The sequence below is a fragment of the Apiospora aurea genome (genome assembly GCF_038362705.1).
Source record: "Apiospora aurea strain CBS 24483 chromosome Unknown utg000006l_segment0_segment0, whole genome shotgun sequence".
In the NCBI taxonomy this organism is placed as follows: domain Eukaryota; kingdom Fungi; phylum Ascomycota; class Sordariomycetes; order Amphisphaeriales; family Apiosporaceae; genus Apiospora; species Apiospora aurea.
Window position 1 is genome coordinate 3,135,832 of NW_027117393.1, and position 22,219 is coordinate 3,158,050.

The 22,219-nt window shown below is 54.2% G+C and overlaps 6 protein-coding genes across 6 annotated transcripts; 2 read left to right on the forward strand and 4 right to left on the reverse strand.

Moving 5' to 3' along the window:
* Positions 1–1,289: 1,289 nt before the first annotated feature.
* On the reverse strand, positions 1,290–3,123 carry PG986_009534 (MNNG and nitrosoguanidine resistance protein; the record flags this gene model as incomplete). Its single annotated transcript, XM_066845756.1, has 3 exons — positions 1,290–1,916; positions 2,035–2,726; positions 2,853–3,123. 3 exons carry the CDS (start codon positions 3,121–3,123, stop codon positions 1,290–1,292), a joined length of 1,590 nt encoding a protein of 529 aa, XP_066698154.1.
* Positions 3,124–4,541: 1,418 nt separating this feature from the next.
* PG986_009535 (uncharacterized protein) lies at positions 4,542–6,371 on the reverse strand (the record flags this gene model as incomplete). Its single annotated transcript, XM_066845757.1, has 2 exons — positions 4,542–5,359; positions 5,417–6,371. The coding sequence occupies 2 exons, from the start codon at positions 6,369–6,371 to the stop codon at positions 4,542–4,544; spliced, it is 1,773 nt and encodes a 590-aa protein (XP_066698155.1).
* Positions 6,372–11,934: 5,563 nt separating this feature from the next.
* Positions 11,935–12,792, forward strand: PG986_009536 (acetyltransferase; the record flags this gene model as incomplete). Its single annotated transcript, XM_066845758.1, has 3 exons — positions 11,935–12,325; positions 12,386–12,429; positions 12,523–12,792. The coding sequence occupies 3 exons, from the start codon at positions 11,935–11,937 to the stop codon at positions 12,790–12,792; spliced, it is 705 nt and encodes a 234-aa protein (XP_066698156.1).
* A 2,338-nt stretch (positions 12,793–15,130) lies between these two features.
* On the forward strand, positions 15,131–17,903 carry PG986_009537 (Protein required for cell; the record flags this gene model as incomplete). The annotated part of the gene is made up of 2 exons (XM_066845759.1): positions 15,131–15,239; positions 15,328–17,903. The coding sequence occupies 2 exons, from the start codon at positions 15,131–15,133 to the stop codon at positions 17,901–17,903; spliced, it is 2,685 nt and encodes an 894-aa protein (XP_066698157.1).
* A 258-nt stretch (positions 17,904–18,161) lies between these two features.
* PG986_009538 (uncharacterized protein) lies at positions 18,162–19,241 on the reverse strand (the record flags this gene model as incomplete). The annotated part of the gene is made up of 1 exon (XM_066845760.1): positions 18,162–19,241. One exon carries the CDS (start codon positions 19,239–19,241, stop codon positions 18,162–18,164), a length of 1,080 nt encoding a protein of 359 aa, XP_066698158.1.
* A 1,125-nt stretch (positions 19,242–20,366) lies between these two features.
* On the reverse strand, positions 20,367–21,341 carry PG986_009539 (acyl CoA binding protein-domain-containing protein; the record flags this gene model as incomplete). Its single annotated transcript, XM_066845761.1, has 2 exons — positions 20,367–20,928; positions 21,016–21,341. 2 exons carry the CDS (start codon positions 21,339–21,341, stop codon positions 20,367–20,369), a joined length of 888 nt encoding a protein of 295 aa, XP_066698159.1.
* Positions 21,342–22,219: the final 878 nt, after the last annotated feature.

Sequence of the window (22,219 nt, forward strand, 5' to 3'; positions counted from 1 at the left end):
CTTTTCCCTCTTTTCTCCAGCCAAGAACCCAAAGCCAATCCTTCCGCCGGCCGACACAGCTACAATTGGGCCAATTGGATCTCAGATGACCACTTCGACGCCTCGAAGGACTGCGGGGGCCTTAGCTTCATCCTCCAAGCGGCTAACAAGAAGAAGAAGTCAAGTTCCCTTCTGCTCCGCCCCTAAGTGAATACCTGAGAATAATTCCAAGTTGGCTGAAGATAGCTCACAGGCGATGGCTTCGTACTCTGACCAGGTCTGCATCCTACTGGCCCTGGTGGAAGTCACCATGCTATTCTGCATTCGGACCATGGCCATCAAGGATGGGAAGGGCCACACGTCCGAGACGAGACAGAAGTTGGATTTGGCCAAATACTGGCCTGCTTTACATGGTTTCCCGTGTTATTCACATTGCTATCCGACATGGAATTTTCGGGCGTCGACCAAGCAACAGCAAGGGCGCCACCACAAGGGATAATGTTAGATCAATACAGCCACAAGCTACAGACGAATGCGGCGTGGTCATCATTTTCAAGACTGGAATAAATGTTGCATCCAAGAATGATTATTTTGCTTGTCGCATCAAACGTGGACAGAGACATGCTCCGTTGTGTACAGTGAGGATAGGATGGCTGGGGGTGTTACCAAGCGCATCACTTCGCTGTCAGATGTGCTGCTGATGAGGAACCAGGGGCAATGTGGCAAAACCGCATAACGCCATAGAGGATGACAGTGAGCAAAAGATACAGGGCAATGGCCGTCTCAGAGGGCGGAAGAGGAACCCCGGTAGAGCTCCCTCTCTATCAGTAGCATAGCTTGGAGTACGACCATTGAATTTCACTTTTGCAAGCTTCTATCAATGCTGGAAATGAGAAGGCATGTTTCTCCCGAATTAGGGATTGCGAAAAAGGAGAAAGGAAAGTCGGCCTGATCCAGCAGCGTGGTCGAAGTCTCCCAAAAAGAAACCGCAAAATGACAGAACATACAACACCGAGGATTCCCAGGTCGTCACCGACCCTAGTACTAATTCGGCTCTCTGCTGCTTATATATGGGAGAGCGGACGGGATCCCTAGTATTCAGCAGGATATGGTCGTATGTACTGAAACGTTCTGGTACTGGGTGTTATATTGCTGTAAGTTATAGTAAGGAAAAGATGCCAACGCTATTATTTTCGCTGATATTGGGGGGTATAGTCAAAGGTGACCTTACATAAATCATTTCCAGCCCTCGTACATGTCAACTTCATTCACACCTTCCACCATGAACTAGCACAACCTGATCAATTTCTTTACATACCTCTCATGAAGCCCCGTCTCCTTATCGGCGGGTTGTCCCCCTCCTTCTTGGAGTACTCCTTGGTGCCGTCAAAGGTCTCGACGACGTAGCGGTCCCTGTTGCGCTCGGCGCTGCGCTTCTCGTGCTCCATCTTCCAGCGCATGAAATAACAGCAGAGCGGGAACAGGGTGAAGTTGACGGCGACCCAGGTGAAGAGGACGCCGAAGTTGAGGCCGATGCGCGGGTGCAGGTCGAACAGGATCTGCCGCGACGCCTCGACGATGTTGTGCAGTGGCCAGGCGTAGCCCCAGCGGAAGAACCGCGGCGCGAGGTCGATGCTGTAGAACGCCGTCGAGACGTTGGTGATGACCCAGAAGATGAGCCAGAGCGCCGTCCACGGCTGGCCCAGGATCATGGCCACGTTCTCGCACGTGATGCCCAGCGCGATCATCCCGACGAAATTGAGCATCCAGTACACCACGAAGGAGCCCCGCCCGTACGCCGACGCGTTGAAGGCCACGTCCACGGGCGAGGCCGGCGGGTTCGAGAACGGGATCTGGAATGCGAGGGATACGAGCGAGTAGGCCAGCGAGACGAAGATGTACGACGTGATGGACGCAAAAAGCCGCCAGATTATGAACTGCCAGAAATGCAATGGGGGTGGCCCTGCGGCGTGATGTATTTCTAGGCAGTTCGTGTGTCAGTTGATTGTCACCACTGATATTAGGTTTTGTGGGCTCTGCGATGAAGCAACTTACCGTGTGTATAGGAAGGAAGAAGGCAAAAGAGAAGAAGGCGATGATGATGAGATAGATCAGACCGATGGACACGCCCGGAGTAGCCGCTGAAGGCTGAAAGGGCCGCAGGTCGATCTGGAGGAAGGAGATGGCAGGATTGACAGCCGCCGGAGCCGCCGACATCATGGCCGCGGAGATGGAAGTATTGTCCGCGATCCTCTGGGCCCACGCGGGGCCGAACTGGGCCATGAACTGCTTCTCCAGCTGGTCGAACTGGGGCAGGACGTACTCGAAGATGGTGTTCTGGTCGCGGGCCGAGATGAAGATGGTCTGGACGGCGCCCGTGGGGTCGTAGGACGCGTTGCTGCTGGCGAGCGACGACTGGAGCAGCGACGAGGCGTTGGCGTGGACGACGATGGCGGCCCAGAAGTGGAAGTCGTAGACGGCGCGGCGGACCTGCATCGGGTCGTAGTCGTACTCGCAAGCCGGGATGACCTCGTAGCCCAGCGACGGCCGCGCCCGAGTGTCGGCCAGCTCTTGGGCCATCGCTGTCAACACTGGCCCCACAAAGGGGTCGATGTCGTTGTACGGTGCCGTCTGGCCGTCGAAGTCGACGATGGCCACTTTCAAATTCTTCATGTTCGATTCTGCTTTGAAGAGGACGGCCCAGTACAGAGACATGACGCTCAGGACGAAAACGACAAGAATCAGTACTGGTGTGTGGGCGCGCACGCGTTAGTACCACTGATGCCGTGTCCGAAAATGAAAGCAGCTTAGGAGGGGAGTATTTCCTTCTCAGTCTTCAGGGGGCACGCTCGGCGGCGCGACTAATAACTCACCTGTCTTGAGCCACATCTCGATAACGTGGGCCCGGACTTTGCTCATGCTCCGGTCCCAAAAGCCCACCGAGTGATGGTGCTGGTTCAAGTGTCGCTGGTTGGGGCCCCGGCCACGCTCTCGGCCGTGGTGCCTGCCATGGAGCTTGCTGTGAAGCCTGCCGTGGTGGTGCTGGTACGGGCCATACTTGCGGCCGGCCTCTGGGCCGGTGCTAATAACGTAGGTAGTCTCGGACGAGATTGGGCTGGACGCATCGCTGCCGGGCTTTGCCATAGTGACTCTGCTCCACCTGCTAGTAGCAGATGGCTCTCTGAGTGTAGTCTTGGGGGAGATGGGCAAAAGCCAAGACTCCCTGAGTGTAGTCGTCGAAGAGAAAGGCAGAGGCCAAGACTCCCTGAGTGTAGTCTTGGAAGAGGCAGGCAAAGGCCAGGACTCTTCATCGTATGGCCAATCCATCGTTTTATGTAAGATGTCTGCTGTGCTTGTTTGTCGTGGACGGCCGGCACGGCAACGGCACAGCGTGAATCAGTTCAGTTTGAACTGTAAAGCCGCAACGGTGTGTATAGGCTTTCGGGTTCTTAAGAGAGCGAAAACAAACATGTTCTGTTTCCACTACCGTCGTCGTCGTCGATAGCATTGTTGAAAGTGGTGATGTCGCATCCTTTCCAGAAACAACCATGACCAGCATACACTGAGATCCGGTGTACGTTTTTACGTCCCGAATCTACGATAAATATCTATCGATGAATTCGAACAGGACGGATGTCATATCTCGGTTGTTATTACCGAACACAGGTCGTCTGTACATGATTCAGCTCTAGGCAAACCATCATGCCAGCACCAGACCAGAAGTGGCTGGTTTCGGGGCCTGCAGGTCTACAAATAGGTTGATGCATGCCGGCCTCGTTACCCCGTATCCTGCATACAGACAAATAGCTACTCGTGCTAAGCATGCCGGAAGCTGCAGCGGTTTCTCATCCCATGTGCCTGCAAGAGCTGAAACTATATATAAAGTACACATCATATAAGTGTGTTAACCTTACCACGCGGCGCTTATTCGTCTCCTGTCGATTGGCTTTGTATTGTTTGCTTAGTGGGCGACGCCTATAATAGCAACCTTAGCCTGCCCGCACGCTGCGGCAGTCAAGTCATCCCCTTGCATATCGCCGGCATGACCAGCGGCCTCTTGGACGGACCCGAGAGGCGATACACCAACCAGAGACTTCGAGGTGAGGCATGCCATACATACATAGATAGAATGGACATCACAACAGGGCAGCACATACTATGCTATATGGCAAAGAGTATATGTGCTGCTTTTGTCGACGGACTGAAAAGGATTAAAAAGAATCACTTGGTGGATTGCAAACTGTCCAGCTTTTACTACATAATGTGGTTTCATTTTCAGGCCGTGTGGCGTGTGGCCGGCTAGTCTAATGTGCAGTCGTGTAAGCTGCAATCCAGTATTCCTCCCAACCCTCAAAGACAATCATTGATATGCAAAGCTATATCCAATCTCCAGAGAACGCTATGAACGCCGATTCATGTCACAGTCCCAAGTGAGAATCACCCATATCCATGGATGAAAACATGTGGCATGTAGTCCCTCCGCTTTCCACAGGACCAAATAATGAAAACGCCTTTCCCCGTTCGTCAAGTAATATTAAAAAAAGAGGTGAATAGAAAACCGATTACAATCCAACAGTGAGGCGTTCTAACCGTTCCATCGTGGCTTCCATGCTAGCACCCATGCGCTGTACCCGCTTCAGTGCCCTGGCTGAAATGGCGTCGGCCTCCTCTGCAGCGTCTACGAGTTCGAAGCGAGTGAAGGCCTTTTCAGTTTGGATACCACCGAACAGGCCGTGTCCGCGCGAGTCATCTTTGGGTTCCGAAACAGCCGGGGCAGCGTCATCATTGAAAATGTCTCCATCGAGATCGGCAGTGACATTCTCCGTGCTGGTGACCTGAGTGGCCGGGACCTCAGAGAGCTCCGGCTTGGTAGACTCAAGCAGGGCGGGTGCCTCAATAGCGGACACCTCGACCTTGCTCTTCTCGGATTCGAACTCGGCATCGGAAGCCTTTCCGGCCAAGATGGCGACGTCGAACTCGGGAAGCTCGGGTGTCTCCATCACAGTGAAGACCTGGGGCTGGTAGTTGAAGGCATCGCCGGAGTTCAGGTTCAGCATGGAGAAGTCCATGGTCTGTTCAGGGACCATGACCATGCTGACCTGCTGCTGCTGCTGCGCAGCGGAGTAGGGGTTGACATCCTTGGGGACTTGGCGAGTCTCCTCGACACGTTGCTCAATCCGCTGAGGCTGCTGGGGCGCAGAGGCGTTAGGGTTGGAGCTGAGGTGGTCCAAGAAGCCGGAGAAGGCGTTAGACGACAACAGCATGCGGGTGAGGTCTGACAGGCGTCTGTTCTCTTCCAACAGGGCACGGTTCTGAGAGCGAAGCTCACCGTTCTCGGTAACTTTGCCGGCGATTTCAGCCTCAAGCTGGGAGATGTATTCTATACAGCAATTAGCACTATGAAATTGAATTGAGACGGAAATGATATCCAACTTACCCTTTCTCCTCGATCGGAAAGCGCGAGCAGAGACCTTGTTGCGGAGTTGACGCCTCTCCTTGCTGCTGAGCTTCTTGCCCTCCTCGCTGTTCAGGAGTCTTTCGTCTTCATCCATGTCCTCCTCGTCCTTCTTCAACTTGGGGACATTAAGATGAGGCGAGTTGCCCTGGCCGTCGGCGCCGGAGGATTGAGCTCTCATCGAGTTCAATAGCTGAGTAATCTTCTGCTCGACAAGGGGATCGGCGGGCTGAGCACTCTTAGGTCGCTGCTGCTGCTGCTGCTTTACATTATGTTGCTGTCGCTGCTGCTGCTGGATGATTTGCTGTTGACGCTGCTGCTGGGCACGAGCCTTGGCCATAGCAGCAGCCTGTTGGTGCATACCAGGGTACATCCTGCCGACGTTGCTAGTGACGGTCGGGGGCGAAGCCAGAGACTGGGCATCGTGGCCAGCGATGGCATTGGGGTTGACGGTCGACTCGTTGAAGAAGAACGACGCGTCGCCGGAAGGCTCGAAGTCCATATCCATCTCGGGGCTGCTAAGCGAGGCCTGGGACGGGGCCGAGTTGAAGTCGAAGATATCCTCGGTGTTGTTCATCTGCGTAGACATATACTCCAAATCGTATCCAACATGCGCGCTGCTCTGGTTGACGGCCAGAGTGGTTGCCAAAGCACCCGGGACAAAGGGGGTCTGCTGCTTGTACTGGTCGTACTGATGGCTGGGGCCCGACATTGTCTGGTTGGCGGACATTGTTGAGGCGGTTGCTGAGATTGGCGACTGGCGGCTGGTGAACTGCTGCTTGGTAGAGGTTTCGGGGGTCAGAGACGGCGAGTTGTAGGCGTTTCCATCGGGAAGACCATCATAATCGGTGAAATCGAGAAGATCCAAGGGGTCTACGACAGCACTGGGCTGGGAGCTCGACGGACTCGTCGATGTGGACTGGCTTGACGCCGACATTGTTGTCGTGTTTTTGTGTGGGATGGATCGTGGTTGTTGAGCGAAAAGGCTCCGGGCCCGACTAACAGATGAAACGGTTTAACGATAGAGGGTTGAAGACGAAGTACTGAGAGGTTGTGGTTGCAATCGGTATAGATGGAACGAACGTAGGGAATGGGAATGGTGGTGGTGGTGGTGGTGTGGTTGTTGATGGTTGTTGGAAGTTGCAGGTGTCGGAGAGGTGTTTCGTGCTTGGGAAAAAGAGCGACAGAAACCGGGCACAAACAGGCGACCAGAACGGGGATTTGGGGGTTATGGATGCCTGGGACTGCCTGGGACTGCCTGGGGAAAAAGGGTACTTGCCGTTGAAGGTGGGCAGGGTGGGCAGCACAGGGGCTTGGCACAACTTGGCCCCCGTTCGGCAGCTCGACAGGGGTCTGGCAGCTTGGCCCGAGAAAAAGGACGCGTAAGCTCTTCAACACAGATGCCTCCTCGCCCAGCCAATAAGGGGCGCCTGCGCGGGTAGCCAGCCCGCAACGACACCACAGTCCACTTGCACAGTCCTGCACCCTCGACTCCAGCAGAAGTCGGGATGATGGCACAATTCCTGGCGGCGGTACTTTCACTGCTTGCACTGCTTGCTCCACGGCACAAATAATGCGAGCTGTGCATGTACAATTATCACGCAGGTATTATGTGTTGAATATTCCCATGCCTCGGAGTATGTGCCCGGCCAGCTGCTTATTGCTTATCCCCCCCCTCCTCTCCAGCGCATTCCACCCCTGCGGCCTTCACGATGACGACGCCGGGCCAGCTTGGCTCTTGCCTATTAGGGCTGCATTATGAAGCCGTACACAGAATCGAGCGATAACAGTCGCGAATCGTCCAACGCCGCGCTCGGCGGTGTGATGCGGATGACGATGGCGAGGACGACGAGCCGACGTATACTCGATGCAGGTTGCAGGCAGCAGTAAGCCCATTGGCGCTGGCTGTTACCCCCAACTAGGGAAAGGGCTCAAGGTGTTTCACGTCGTAAACAAACCTCCCCAACCTCAGGACGGGACAGGCCAGGACAACAACCGCCCGCCCGCCGCCTTTGAACATTGTGTGCTGCGTTCCATCAGTCGTTGTTTGGGCGATAAAGTGGGATATCACCGCCGATTCTAGGCCTGGGCTGTTGGCCATTCAGACGTAGGATACGAACTGGATAGGCTAATATCGTGTTCCACCCGATTGCAGTTGCACTTGCTGGGTCCCAGATGTCATATTCGGACATTCCAAGCATGGCCGTCGCATGGTTTGCATGGAAAGAGACACAGCTAGAGAGCCAAAATACATAAAATCCTGCGGGCATATCTCACTGGCTAACTTGGCAAGTGCTAGTTAGTTGCTGTGCGTGCAGCGCATTAATGCAGCACCACTTTAGTTACCGCTAGTGAAACCCGCTCGCATTTACGAGAAGGCTGGAAGGAGGATACACTGGCCACTGGCACTGGTAAGCTTGGTGCGGAAGCCGAGCGAGTGCGAGCGCTGGTTTGGCTTACAATCTCACGGGCTCCGGCTGCTCTGGAATTCGTCTGTCTGAAATTCTGTAGTTTGTTTGCCGTTGACAATGGTATGGTTCGGTTCGAACACGACGGCTCCTACGGGCTGGCAACCTGTCCTCTGTTCTCGCTTGCGAAAGCGAGATGCACAAGCGAGCCGGCTTCGTAGGATGGGATCTGATAGGACAGCACAGCACCACAGTCAGAATGGCTCAAAGCACTGCCACCACCCAATCTCAGGTGAAATTGCCCGATCCAAGGCCAATGAGGAGCGAGTTGTGCTGTCTGATTTGCTCCGGTCCACTTGGCGGATGGCTGAGCCAACGCCTGGCAACTTTCTTAATTTACAGACCACCACCGCACTGGTAGAGTAACGGCCAACCGACCTTGGGCTGACTGCCCTGACTGATGACGGTCCTGACTGCCCTAACTGGGCTGGCGATGGTAATGGTTGGCGGTAGTAGATAGACTTTCTGGTGCCTGCTCCGTCGCATTGGGAGGCAGCCCATCCGCTCAACTCTAAAATTCGGGCCCGACAAACCGCCCCTTGTCAGTTGTGCGTTCCTGTCCTGTCATTGCTAGATTACTCCGACCAGACCGTCGATCGGACTGAAGGCATTGAGCAATAGATTTGTTGCACAGCCGGCCAGCGGCTTAGTCTGGTGTGCTTGACAGATTAAAATCCTCGATGCATAAAACGTCGAACCCGTGCGTTGTGAGACATTTCCAACTTCGAAGCGACTCCACCGGCGAGTCGGCGCTTTTGAAACGCCGTGCCCACGCCGATCGCACCCGGGGCGCTCCGGATGTTCCGGGGCCCAGTCTTTCCATGTGGAATTTTCTCAATTTTTCCTTGGTCACTCGAATTTTAAACAATGTGAGCATTGGACAGGTCCATACGTGGTCATGGCTCAGCCAGAGGACAGACTGCATTTTCGGATTTTCCGTAGCTCGCAACATCCTCATTCTGTCTTTTTTTTTTGTCTTTTTCGTTCTCCTTAAAGTTGACTTCGGCACCAGGTGGTTCATCCTGGAAGGCCAGCCCGGCCAGCCCATGCCGCCAATGCAGGCTTTATGCCAGGGGGATCTGCCACCATCCAAATATAGCGGGCGATCGCCCCCACGAGATCGTTTCACTCACATGCACCGTGTTGGCATTTGACCCGAATTTAATATGAAAACCACAACTTGACAACTGTAGTGAATTAATCCGGCGTTGCAGGTTTGCAACTGGAGTCGGGCCAGTTCCAAAGAGAGCCCAGGAGAGCCCTGGAGAGCCCAGGAACCAGGAGCGGGTGTCGGACATTCGAGAAGTCGAGACCAATCACTACCCAGATGAAGTTTCACCTGCGCCCCAATGAGGGCGTGGCAGGTAACTGCCAAGCTGTCACTTCATTAACCTACAGAGTGCCGTAAGGCTGACTTTACGCAACTCCTTACTTTACCAGCTGCTGTCTCAGCGACCGTCCCCGAGCTGGCCGAAACCCCTCTGGCACTACGGCCGAGTTCACAGCCCTGTGAAGTGTCCAAATTCGGTGTCCGGAGCAGCGGAGATGGGGGGGACCAAACATCCATCCAATTTGCAGCTTGAAGGTCGATTTGTGATCTATCATCATCTCTCAGCTGAGCAAGGGTCACAGTCTGCCCTCCTGTGGGTTCTCACGGAGGCTGGGTTCTGCGTGGGAAGCCAGAAGCATAGACGACCCCCGATTCCTGTATCCCGTAATAATACGAAGAGATGGACACAGCGTCTTGTACCGTGTTGGCACAGTTACTCTAGAACCTGTTTCCCTCCCGAGATTTCATCATCTGCCGGAGCCCTTTTTTTAGGTGCCGGAGCGTCGATCAGGAAAATTCCGTCACGCCTGCATGAGTGCATGTGGCTGTGCAGCAGTGGCAAATGCTGTGGCTGATGTAGTTTCGATCCAATCGCTCAGCACGCCAGGAGAAAGGAGTTGCGTGCTACTCACCTCATTCTGAACGGGCCAAATCGGCACATTGATCACTTTCCCACTCGTTGGTGGTTGGATCTCCAGAATGTCTCGTGCTAGCCCGCTAGAAGTGCCCTCTTTTAGGAATACCGAAGCGGTATCTTGTTCCCCACCCGAGTGTGAATTTGAGTCCTGAACTACTGGACCCCAAAGGCCCTCCGAAAAGTTTGGTCAAACTCAAACGGCCAGACACAGACAGCAAATGGCATCTGACATGATGTTTTCTCCCTTCTGGGGCATCCGAATCAGTTCATATGCGTCCAGGTCATAAGACATGGCACGAACCTCGTTGCTTCACGTTGCACTTGAAAATTTGGGCAACACATGAATGGTCTTACCTTCAGAGGACGAAGCCCCCAAGTGAGCCTTCTCTTTGATTGCTGAGGAACGATTAGTGATCCGTGATCATAACAGCATAGCGCATACATAAGTCTATGATTGATCGTGGGCAAGGTGCTGCTTGCTACGGCCCATCGGTGCATCGATGTGTTGGCAATGATATTATTGTGGGATAATGGATGTAGAGGGATGCTAACGAGCACGGCTCTCCAGGTCCACTGTGATGTGCAGTGCCAGAGGTGCCTGTTTAAACGCCTGCTCAGTGCTGCTTGGTGAGATATGTATGAAGCAATTCAGAGGATCAATCTGCCCACGGGTTTGTTTGCTTGACACACGCCGCCTACTACAAGTACCGCTACAAGTCGAGGAGCCCCCTCTCTCCTCCAACCCCTCTCTTTCGCGTTCCTTCTCTCCGCTACGACCCACGATCCTCCCGATCAATCGGCCGTCACGTACGCACGGGCAGTTGCCGTACTACTACTACTGCGAACTGGCACAGGCACTGGCACGACGGTCAAGGTTCGCACGACGCACACCGGCCCGTCGAGTGACCGTACACAGTAATTCTCGCCGTTCCAGACCCGTGCGCAGTCTCCCCCAGCTGGGGGTTGAGGCCAAGGAAAACTTCGCCGTCGTCGAGACAGTGGTCTTGGCTAAGCTTCCAGCACGAGTCCCCGGCGGTCGCCTGGATCCATTGACCGCAACTTGGTGTGGAGGTTCCGCTGCCCAGAATGGCGCTGGCAGTGGGTACGGATGTGGGAGGCATGGTTCTGAATATCGCCGGCTATGCGGGCTTCGTTGGAGACGTCCCCAGATGGGTGGTTTCTTCTCTGGCTGCCCAACCGATGTTCTGGTGTTAACTATTGCTACGGGATGATGCACTAAATATTTAGACGGCTTGCAGCTTGAGAAGTGGCAGGGCCTATGTAAATTGGTATGGTGCATTCTGGAGCGTGACATCAACGATGCTGATACCACTGCAGCAGACCTGAAGACTTGACTCAATGTGACTGGTGTTGCGGTCAACATCATCTGTTACGATGACGGATGGTCTCTGACTGATCCTAAATATAGTAGCATGCGGCCAACATACAAAATATCACACTTACACAAAGACCAAAAACATGACAAGTCTGGCTCATGGGTCTGAGTTGATTCATATCGCTGACGTTCAATCCAAGCTGCAAATACCACGAGACAGTCCAGACTTCTAAAAGGATGAAATTGATGCTATCTGCCCGTGATCGATACAGGCAATGACCAAATGAGGCACCGGCTTCCACTCACATAACACCGGCATCAACGCAACTAAGTCTAGTCTCAATATACGATGGCGCCTACCTCATCCACTGCATGACATTGGAATCACCATACACACCAATATGGTACTTGTTTCTGACGCGGTGACTGCCTGCTTTGATGATGGATGTCTCCTGCCGCCATATTGAAATCAACGGGGTTCGAACATAACGTCAGTCGCAACCCACTGATTTATAACCAGTCTGTTGAGGAAACGACATCATGGCCATGTACCGGAAGCTGAGAACTCAAAGGCGTCTTCGTCGCTGAGGTGTTTGTCTTGTCTCTCAAGTCTATCAAATCAACAAGTTCAACCACAGATACAGTATTGCTCCAGTCTGTTGTTTGCTTTTCGAATCCATCCATCTATATAGCATCTGGCTTTTGTTTATAGCCCTAGCATCCAACGACATGTCCTTTGTCGTCTTGCCTACACTAATACCCGATATCCCTCGTACGTACGATGTCTACTTCGCAGCGTTCAAGGATGAGAAGATTCTCGAGTACTACTATCCTGACGGCAAGCAATCCCCACAGCATCTAGAGTGGATGAACGAACACTGGGGCACCGACCCCAACGAATACCAGCTCAAGTGCGTCGAGCCAGCGACGGGACAAATCGTCGGCATGGCCAGCTTCGATGTCTACTGGGACAACACCGGCACCGAGCCAGGCAAGAGATGGTCGAGACGCGACGAGGAAGCTACATGGCTCGAGGGCTTCGAGAAACAGCGGCTAGAGCTCATCTCGATAGCCCTCTCGAAGATGAGAGAAAAGATGGTTGGCAACCGCAGACACGTTTGTAAGTGCTCTGAAGCTTCCATGCCCTTGACCAGACAGTTTATCTGACTCCAGTGTGAAGATTGCCGTACTATGGCAGTGGAGCCAAAGTATCAAGGAAAAGGAGTAGGGACTTTATTGCTAAATTGGGGCATCGATGTCGCCGAACGGCTCGGTGTGCCGATATATTTGGAGGCAACTATACCCGGACGTAATTAGTACAAGCGCTTCGGGTTTCAAATTCCCGAGTTTGTCATCAACAAGGCTGCTATCGTTAGAAGCGACAGGGATCACATAGTTCCCATCATGATGAAGATGCCCAAAAAGTACGAGGAGCTGTCCGTTGCTGAATGGAGAATGTTGGTAGATGCGGAATCAAATGCGGAACGAAAGGCGGGACCAGAGGCGGGACCAGAGGCGGGATCAGGTGCGAGATCAGAGGCGGGATCAGATGCAGAATCCGATGCAGAATCCGATGCAGAATCTTGAAGGTCGAGTCAGTGCTATTGTTAACGGAGTTTGGAGGGGTTGATGAGCCTTATCTTTAAAAGGGGAAGGCGACTGCTCCCATCTACCAGGATGGACAAGAGCAGCCACCATACGCCTATCCAGAAGTAGAACTTCGAATAGTGAATCAAAAAATTGGGTGCGCAGCAACAGCATCAAGTCATTTCACAATACCGGACAAGCACTTAGCTTTGACGCCAACTCGAGATGGGTCCCAGTGTTGTTTCATGCCAAGCTGCCGTGATCTGCTCAGATGCCATCAAGCCTTAACAACACATCCATGTACTCTTCATCTAGCCAGCATCATCCCAAACATGACCGAGGTGAGAATCGGGGTCCAGTAAGGTATTGGCAATGCCTGCCACTTCAAAGGAGCTCTCTCTGTTCAATGCATTGCCCACGAAGACTAGTTTTTGATTCCTCTCCTTCGAACATGGAATGTCGCGTGGAGGGCAGTTCCGCATGGCCAAAAGACATCAGTAAAAGCCACGCTATCATCTCGACCTGAGCCCTTTCGGACACAGACGAGGCAGATCCGTTGAATATTCAAGTGAATAACAACGAAGAGTTTGGCGTCCATGTTGGCTGTAGGATAGAACCTACCACCCATGGTTAATGCGCCTGACCGAATCACACCGAAGTATCACGCCTGGAAAGAAATGCCAGGACGAGGACCCAGGAGGCTCCTCTCTAGTCTCGAAGAGTGGACGCGGAAGCGAAAGCAGACCAGCTCGGGATTGGCCGAGGACTGGCAAGATTTGAAGGACTGACATGGGACACGAGGGTACCCAAAGCATACCAGGACGGCAGGTGGTCAGAACAAGGTGAAACTTCTGTTGTAGCTACGTATCTATCGCTTGCACAGGATCTACAGGAGTCTGTGCGATGCCGGCGATGAAAGACACGAGGTCCGTACATGAAGTTTCGATGTTTCTGACTGTATGTAGCCAAGCCTGTGCTCTCCCTCGCATCCCACCCTGGAAAGGGAGTTCCAGGTTTCTACAGTCCTGGATCTAAAGCACATCGCATACGTCTTCCCCTTGACATCGAGCGGAGCCATCACCGAGACGATTCGCATTGGCCAGAGTACGACTTCCAGTGGCAAAGCGCCGACGAGCGACCCCAGACCAGGAGTTCTTACCGATTCGACTCATGGCGCCTGTCCTCACCCGCCTCTAGGAGGCGTCTGGAATGTCCCATCGCCCTTCGGCCGACGGCAGATCCGCTTGAAAATGCCCTGCTTTGCAGCAGGGCATGACATGGCGAGAACTGACCGCCCGCGTAGAAGGCGAATCCTGGACGGACTGTGGAGCGCAAGACTCGAACCAAGTGTGTGCTTAGGGTTAAGTTCCGAAACCGCGTTCCCAGTAGCCGGCCTTGTGGTCGCCCAGGGCCTGCTGGGCTCCCTGCTCCCAACGCAACAGATCCTCACGCGGCTAGCACATTAGGCCCGCTGCGACCCCGAGCTGCGACGTGTTGCGCGGAGACTCAAGAACCGACCGTGGGGTCCGTAGACATTCCTTGCGGAAAACGGGAGTCGGAGGACTGTGGGGTAGGCGGTTGTGCAAGTTGTGTGATGCCCGTCGCAGGACGGCGGCGAGAGAGCTTTCCTTTGAGTGAAACGAAGCAGAAGCCGTGAAACGATACTCTTCCTATCTCGATTGGATATCTCAGCGACGGTCCTGTTTCAAATACTGGCCTCAGAGTTGTTGATGTCTGTCGGTGATATGACGGGGTATGGAGAAGAGGAAGAGGAAGCAGAGTGTAAGACGCGCTCCAGGTCGCGTCTAATCATATTGGGAGTGCTTGGCATGGCAACGCCCATCCAAGTAAAGTGGGGGGTGGGGGGACGCTGTTGGGGGCTCACTTTTAGGCCAGTCTGCCACTGAACTGCAGTGTCGTTCGCAGCTCGACGTCATATCAGATCAGGCAAACACTCCAAACACTCCATGACTTCACCAGAGCTGTTCTGAATACCTTGGGTTGAAAATTTCATTTTATCCAACGTAATCTAATGCTGAAATACTGGATGGGACGTATGTCGGGGTATTACTAAGTTGTAGCTGGTCCGGCGCCAGCTGTCCGATTAGCAGTGCGTAGAAGCCATTAGAAGCTATCAAATCCCATCGCCAATTCTCCCACTTCTACCCTGTAAACGCTCATTCTTGGGCGGACTCCACCAACCAGCACGACGAATCCCATTGCGCAACCACGCCTGAGAGAGCTTCACGATAATTCGAATGTGTGGCTGACGTACAAATCAGGCAGTTATTCCTATTGCTTAGCTCTTAACCAGCGTGCTCGCCTCTGAAGATTGATCATGGAAAACAAGCCCGAGACCAAAGGCTCGCTCATCTCGTCGATAGAGAGCGTCGGAAGAAAAGCCTTCAACCCTGAAGGCGATGATGGCACCCGATCCGAAGGGCAACGTGAGCTTAGCCAACTCATCTCAAGGTAGGCGGCAGCGAGCCAGATCTGTTATTATAAGGGCATTCTTCTGAACGTCCCAAAGAACAGGAACGTCCTCTCTGATAGCGGCTTTGAACGCCCTGATCAAGCCCGATCGAGTGCCCAGATGGCTGAGGTTGCATCTAATGGACCTATTGACCCTGATGCCCCAGCGGCAAGACGGCGTAAGAGCGACCATAGAGTTCGTCTTCGCTTCTCACCCGTCGAGCACTGTGAAAAATTCTGAAGCGGCTGCGCCCCAGAAGCAAGGAGCAAACATCACACTCGAAGCTTTGAAGATGGCGACGGGCCTCCTTGCAGTCCCTCCTGCTAGTGTTGAAGCCGAGAAATGGTTCTCTGGCATCGCGCCTCAGCTTCTCGACCTGCTAGACGGCAAAGAAGGCGCCGATCTCGTCAAAGCCGCAGCCTACATCATTGGATATGGCATTCTTGGCAGGAAGCAGTTTGGTGCACCAGGTTCTCCCGGGTGGAGGGTGTTTGCCGAACCCATGGTGGCCGTCATCAACCCGTCCTTATCCACCCCGAGGCCCGCATCCAAGACTTTGGTTTTCAGTGCAGGCCCTGATGCGGTGGTGGATCTCCAGAAAGAGACGGTCATTGTCCAGCCAGACGAGCTTGCGCTGGCATTGCGACGCTTGAAAGCACTGCTAAACGCCCATCCGAATCCAGGGCTGACGGGCAGGCTCCTTGCCCCTTTACTCCTCCCTTTGTGGACTTTGTCTTCATGGGCTGAGCCTGACGAAGCATGCTTGGAACAATTTGTCAAGCCCGCGAAGACATTGCTCCAGATCTACCTGAAGATTTTGGGGTCCTCAGAGAAGTATTTGTTAACAGTTAGCAACCTACTATTCAATGGTAGAGACCTCTCGGATGGTGCGCATTGGAAATACGAGAGTTCTGGCAAGTCAAGTGTCATAGTCAAACGCCATCGTGGCAAGACTGCAGCTCTGGTACCGGAACTGAATTGGAGCATATTGGAAACCAAGTCTAAGGCATTCGCAGAGCTGCTTCAAGCCACAGCATCAGAATCAGATACCTCGAAACTTTTCCTGCAGCTGTTTGAATATTCATTCAAGCATCAGAAAAGGGGCGATGGAATCACCGTTACGGTGGAACCGGATGTCGACGAAGACCCAACATTACAGATTGTGCAATCCAAAGTCTTACAGACTATGCTCGATAAGATCCCAGACAGACTGATTGCCGACTCTAAGGGAATACTTGAGTTATCAGAGCGTATCTTGGCCGAATTCTGCGTCTCCCCAGACAATATTGACAGCGCGTCTGTGGCGCTGAGTCTTGTCAACATCGTCATCACAGCACCAAGTTTCCAGAAGACAGAAGCCGATGGCAAGCTCCTCGCCAGTATCGAGGCTTCGCTAGACAAGATCACCAAAGATAACCACCCGGACATCTCACAAACTGCGCGCAACCTCTCTCTCGTCCTGAGGTACAGAGACGAAGTGGATGACCCGTCAGAACGTCCAACGGCGCCTACGGACCGGCAGGTTGAAGATCGAAAAACGTACAACTTGGCCTTGTCTTACATCACTCAAGCCGATTCGCCTCCGCCGGTGCGCTCTGAAGGCTTGAATCTTATTTCCGGCCTGATTCGGAACAGTAGTAGCATACTTGACATCCAGGGCGTTGTGGTTCTGCTCTCTTCCTTGCTGGCCGAGGAGGAAGACTATATCAACCTTCGGGTAATGAAAATGTTTGTTCAACTCGCCGATAAACATCCAAAGTCCGTCGTCAAAGAGCTGCTGGAGCGCTACGTGGATGCCAACGAGGAAGCGAACGTCGACACACGGCTCCGGTTTGGCGAGGCAATCCTACAAGTCGTCCAACGGCTCGGGGACACCTTCTCGGGCGAAATAGCGTCGCAGGTAGCCGAGAGTCTGCTCTCCATAGCTGGTCGCCGGGGCCACCGGCCCAAGACGGAGGAGAAACAGGCACGGGAAGAACGGCTGCGCGCGCGGCAGAACCGAGCCGCCAAGACCGCCTGGGGCGGCCAAGTGCCCGATCTCAGCGAGGACGCCGCAGCAGAACAAGAGCGGACCGAGGAGAAAAGGAAGCGAGACGAGATCCTGGCCCAGATCCTGCAGGGCTGGGAGAGCAAACGCGGCAGCGAGGACGTGCGCGTGCGCAGCTCCGCGCTCTCCATCTTCCTCGTGGGCCTCGAGACCAACATCGCCGGCGTCGGCGCGACGCTCGTCGAGGGTTCGGTCGACCTGTGCGTCAACATCCTCACCATGGAGCCCGAGATGGAGAAGGCCATCCTCCGGCGCGCGGCCATCGTGCTGATCCTGACATTCGTCAAGGCCCTGGCCGACGCCCGCGAGAACCGCCGGCGTCTGGGCTTCGGGCTGACGGACGCCAGCCGCGAGCACATTGTGCAGATTCTCGAGTACGTCGCGCAGACAGACAATGACGGGCTCGTGCAACAGCATGCCCAGGATGCGGTCGAAAGTCTGCGGAACTGGCAGGTCACGGCCATGCTCCCCGGTTCTCAGCAGGACGCGGGGCCGGCCTTTACAAGGATTGCTGGACTCGAGGTGAACCTGCCGAAACTAGAAGATCCAGGAGCTCAGCGGCCGAAGCCGTTGATAGAGGAGGTTGAGTAGATATGTGCGCAAAGTAATCACCAAACGTAAGAAATTGGTTGCGGGTTTAAAGCAGACCGGATAAGCCAGTCTTCGCAAAACGCGTACATGACTATGATGTTCTCTTGTTGTTTTATGCTGGACTGATGTAGTAAAGGTGGAAATTTAAATCGAGGCCAGTCATCACTGCAATCATGGCGCAGGGTATCATCAACTTAGCCCCCTAGCATACAGAACCTTAGTCCTCCCTGGTCCATATGATCACATTTCGTGCCCTCATTAGTCTAAGACCATAGGCGCATCGCCACCGTCCTCACCCGGGTCATCAGCCCCATCCATTCCACCGAAGCTTACTCTTCTCGTCGGGCCGCCACTCGTGCTCGTGCTGGCGCTCGCGGGTGCCGCCGTCGCAGAAGAAGCGGCCTTAACCCCGCCTTCCTTTCCGGGCCCCGTATCTGGCTGACCAAAGCTCTTAGCCTTCTCGCTCACCCAGCCCGTGATCTTGTCGTTCCTCCGCTTCTGGTAGACGCTCGAGTACCAGTCAGCAGCATGCATGGCGTTCCTAGCGACATTCAAAACACTGGTGACGGCGGCCTCGCGCGGCGTGTCGCGTTGGTCCACGGGCAGCGCCGAGACCTCGCGATACGAAAAGTTCCTGGGGACTTCGAAGCGGGACGCCGCGGCGGCAGGGTCTGCGGCGCTCGCTGCTGCTGCTGAGCCGGCGACGTTATTGTTCTTGATACTACTGTTGTTATCATTATTGCTCCGGTCATAGGAAGATCGGCGGAAGGCCGGAATGTTGTTGGGATTGGAATGGCGTCGCAGGTGCTGCAGGTCCGGGGGTACCGTCGCCATGTTCCGGAGCAGCGCGGCCTCGTCGCCGGCGCTGGGGGCGAGGCGCTTGGAGCGCGGCAGCGGCTGGCCCGAGGCCAGCATCCGGGCCTCGTCCTGCGCCGTCTCCTGCTGGATGCGCCGCGCCTCGCGCCCGACCATCCAGGCGTGGTTGGAGCGCACGGCGGCCGCGTGCGCGTCGAGGCCCGCCAGCAGGTTGTTAAGCCGCTGGTACGCGGGTAGCTCCTTCTCCTGCTCTTGCGGCTGGGTGTAGTCGAACTTGGCCGGGACGAACATGGCGGGCGCCCAGCACGTCATCTGCGGGATGGCAGTGTGGCTGCTGCCGGTGGCGGTGTTTGGATCGCTACTGCTGCTGCCGCTGTTGCTACCCGCAGCATTGCGTTTGCCATTGACGTGGGCCGTCGTCTTGTGGGCGTCGTCCTCATCGTCCGAGTCATCGTCCGAGTCATCGTCCGAGTCATCTTTGCTCCGGGCCGGAGCGGGCGGAGAGCCGTCGCGGATGGGCATTGTGGGTGGATGGGCCTGTCACACCGCGGAGATAGATAGGATGATGGGATTTGTCCAAGCGGGACGATCGGACTCGTGGTCGTTCCACCCTTCAGCTCCAACCGGGTGCTGATCCGAATGGTGGTAATTCGGATTTTGAAGACTTGTATTTCCTGGGAAACCCTGAAGGTGGAGTTCCCTCCTCCGTACTCAATCTGATCAGAAGTGTTGACGGTTTGACCAGGAAATCTGTGGCACCGAGCACGCTCACTTCGGGCCACACGATCCGTCCGATCTATGAGACTGTCCCTGATAGGTTTTGGCGAGTGTTGCCTCTCCGTCGCCAGTAACGGGCTTTTCCACCAAGTAATCCAGATATCACTCAATTGTCCCAGAAGGGCATCAATCCCAGCAGTTGCCCTCCGAGAATGCGGGGTTGAGTTAAGCAGACTTGTAAGTCGCGGATGTTTACAACATTGAAGGAGCAGGAGAGAGAACGCACCCCACCTACCAATGAGCCCACTTAGGTAACCAGGGTCGTAGACATCACTACCAAGCCAAGCTGGCTTCACTTCTGTATCATTTCTGTCTGTAGAACTATCGACATCTGGCCTTCTCTTCGTGGCATACTCTAGATACCCTGAATGCGAATTGGAATATTGCCAGATAATAAGGGGGAACAGCAGACTTGACCTGCTACGGCCTCCCAGTATCATAGTTTCATCCGCATCGGAGGCTTGAAATTCGTCGAATCCAGCTTAATAGGGTATCTGAAGGTTGTATTATATGTACCTAGGAATATCTAGAAATATGTACTTATGGTTTATGTATGTATGTCATGCATTTTCGTAAAAAGAGAAAGTCGTCGTAACACGTACACGTACTGTACAGTCATGGGCTTGAGCTGAGGGAACCCAAGAAGTCCGAGATCGTCCAACCATCCAGGCCACCACCGTGGGTATGCTTTTGGCGTTTGATCGGGCGTCATCTAGTATTATCGCTCACCCTTCCATGCTGGTGTGGAGGTTCCAAAGGGTGAAATAAGGCCCTGACAGTTGATGACCACCAATTCTGAAGACACCTGACAGTCCTAGAGTAACTGCATTATCACCTCCAGCCAACCCAAGTTGCCCCAAGACTGGCCTTTCACCTTGATGGCAACACGTTTCTTGCGTATTCGCGAGCCAGCTTGAGAGCGGACCGCACCAAGTCTTCCAGTCTCCGATCTTTCCGCCTCCGCATCCAAAGCAGCACAATGCACAGTATCACGCTGTCGGCAATGATGTGCTTGAGGATGAGCCACCCCAGCCAGCTTATCCGGGCCTTGAAGGTCTTTTCTTTCTTTGCCCGCCACTCTCTCCCAGCTGTTATCTGTTCGCGTAAGGCCGCGACCTCGGCCGAGAGGCGTACCAGGGCTCTTTCCACTTTCCGCGACCACTTGTCGCCCTTCTTGACGTACTCGCCGTCGCCCTGGCCGTCGCCTTCTTCGTCCTCTTTGTGTTGTTCCCGGTACTCCTGTTCCGCGGCATCGTCCTCGCTCATCGGGCTCAGCACCTTCATCGGCCCTTCTGTCCCGGTCGTCGGTTGGGCAAATGTTCGTGGTTCGGTGGACGTGTTGCCTTTTGGTGAAGAGTCAGACGTGGACGAGCTGTTGTTCTTGATCTGGCTCCACACGAATTCGAGTTCCGACACTAGTTCTCTCGCATCTCTGTTCCGGTTGTCAGTCAACTGTTGAAACCGCCCAAACTCCTCCAGGCAGTTCATGATGCCTTTTTCTGGAAGCGGCATAACTCACGGTGTCGTGGCATATCGGTGCATGGTTTCGATAAGTGTTTCGATGTACCTCCTCTTGGCCTCGGTCCGGGTTATTCCTCGTTGCGCATTCCATGCATCCCATTTGTCCTTCTCGCGCTGTAGTTCGTCGCTGTTCACACCGCTTCCGAGGCTTGCTGCGGACGGCCTCTCCATCACACCGTCTACATCCCCCTCCATCGCCTGTTTATAGAGTCCATAGAGCCGAAGTCGGTCGCTCGCAGGCGGCCGCGACGCGCCGGTTTTGGGGACTCGCTTCACCGTGTTGAGCGCATGAACGAAGACTCGGTCTAGATTGATCACGGACATTGTTAGCTCATGCTTGGACTCCATGGGCCCCAGCCTGTGGGCTGGTTGGTTCTTGAATAGATACAACGGGGAACTCGTTTGACGGCACGGGGCCATGCCTGCAGAATCTGATATTAAAAAGCCACGCGTAAATCTACTTACCAACTGAGTCGGCCATCGAGACTCGATTGTCGCCGCAACACGCGTTGAGGGAGCGAGAGCATGTAGTGGCATGTAGTAACGAAGTTGGGGGCTTCGCGGCTTTCTTATCGCGACCTAAAGTGCACGGTGGAGCCGAGGATGCGAGCAAGTTGTACGACGGACCACCGCCCCGGAAACGAGTTGCGACAGGGTCTTCCTCAACCTTATTAAGTGAAAGCAAAAGTGAAAAGTAGGGGGCAAGTACAAACAACGGGCAGCAGCGGCAATGTTACGCGGGCTCAGGCACCGACTGCTCAAAATCGGTAGTCGCCCGTCGTACAGCACGGCACAAACCAAACAGGTACGATCAAGACAGGCCGAAGCAAACAGAGTCACTCAAGACCAGTCTTGTGCGACTCCCAGGAGAAGTAAGAGTCTGATGGGGAAAGTATAAGCGTGACGTATGTATGTATGTATGTCCCGTCTTCAACATTCAACTTGGGCAACTTAGACTCATGTTGGTTTGGTAACTTTGGCAAGGTATGATCCAAGCGTCGAATGTTATCATCAATCAATTAGGTACCAGAATCCGGGGTAAGACCTAAAGAGGTGGTCGTAGCACAGCAAGTAGGTACCTCCTTTTAGAGGCACTGCACTTGCAGCGTCAGCAAATTTCCAATGCCTCGGCGCAAAAAGCACGCTTGGCAGGGCTACCCGTGGCCCCCGAGCATCTGCGTCACTTGACAGGGCTGATACTA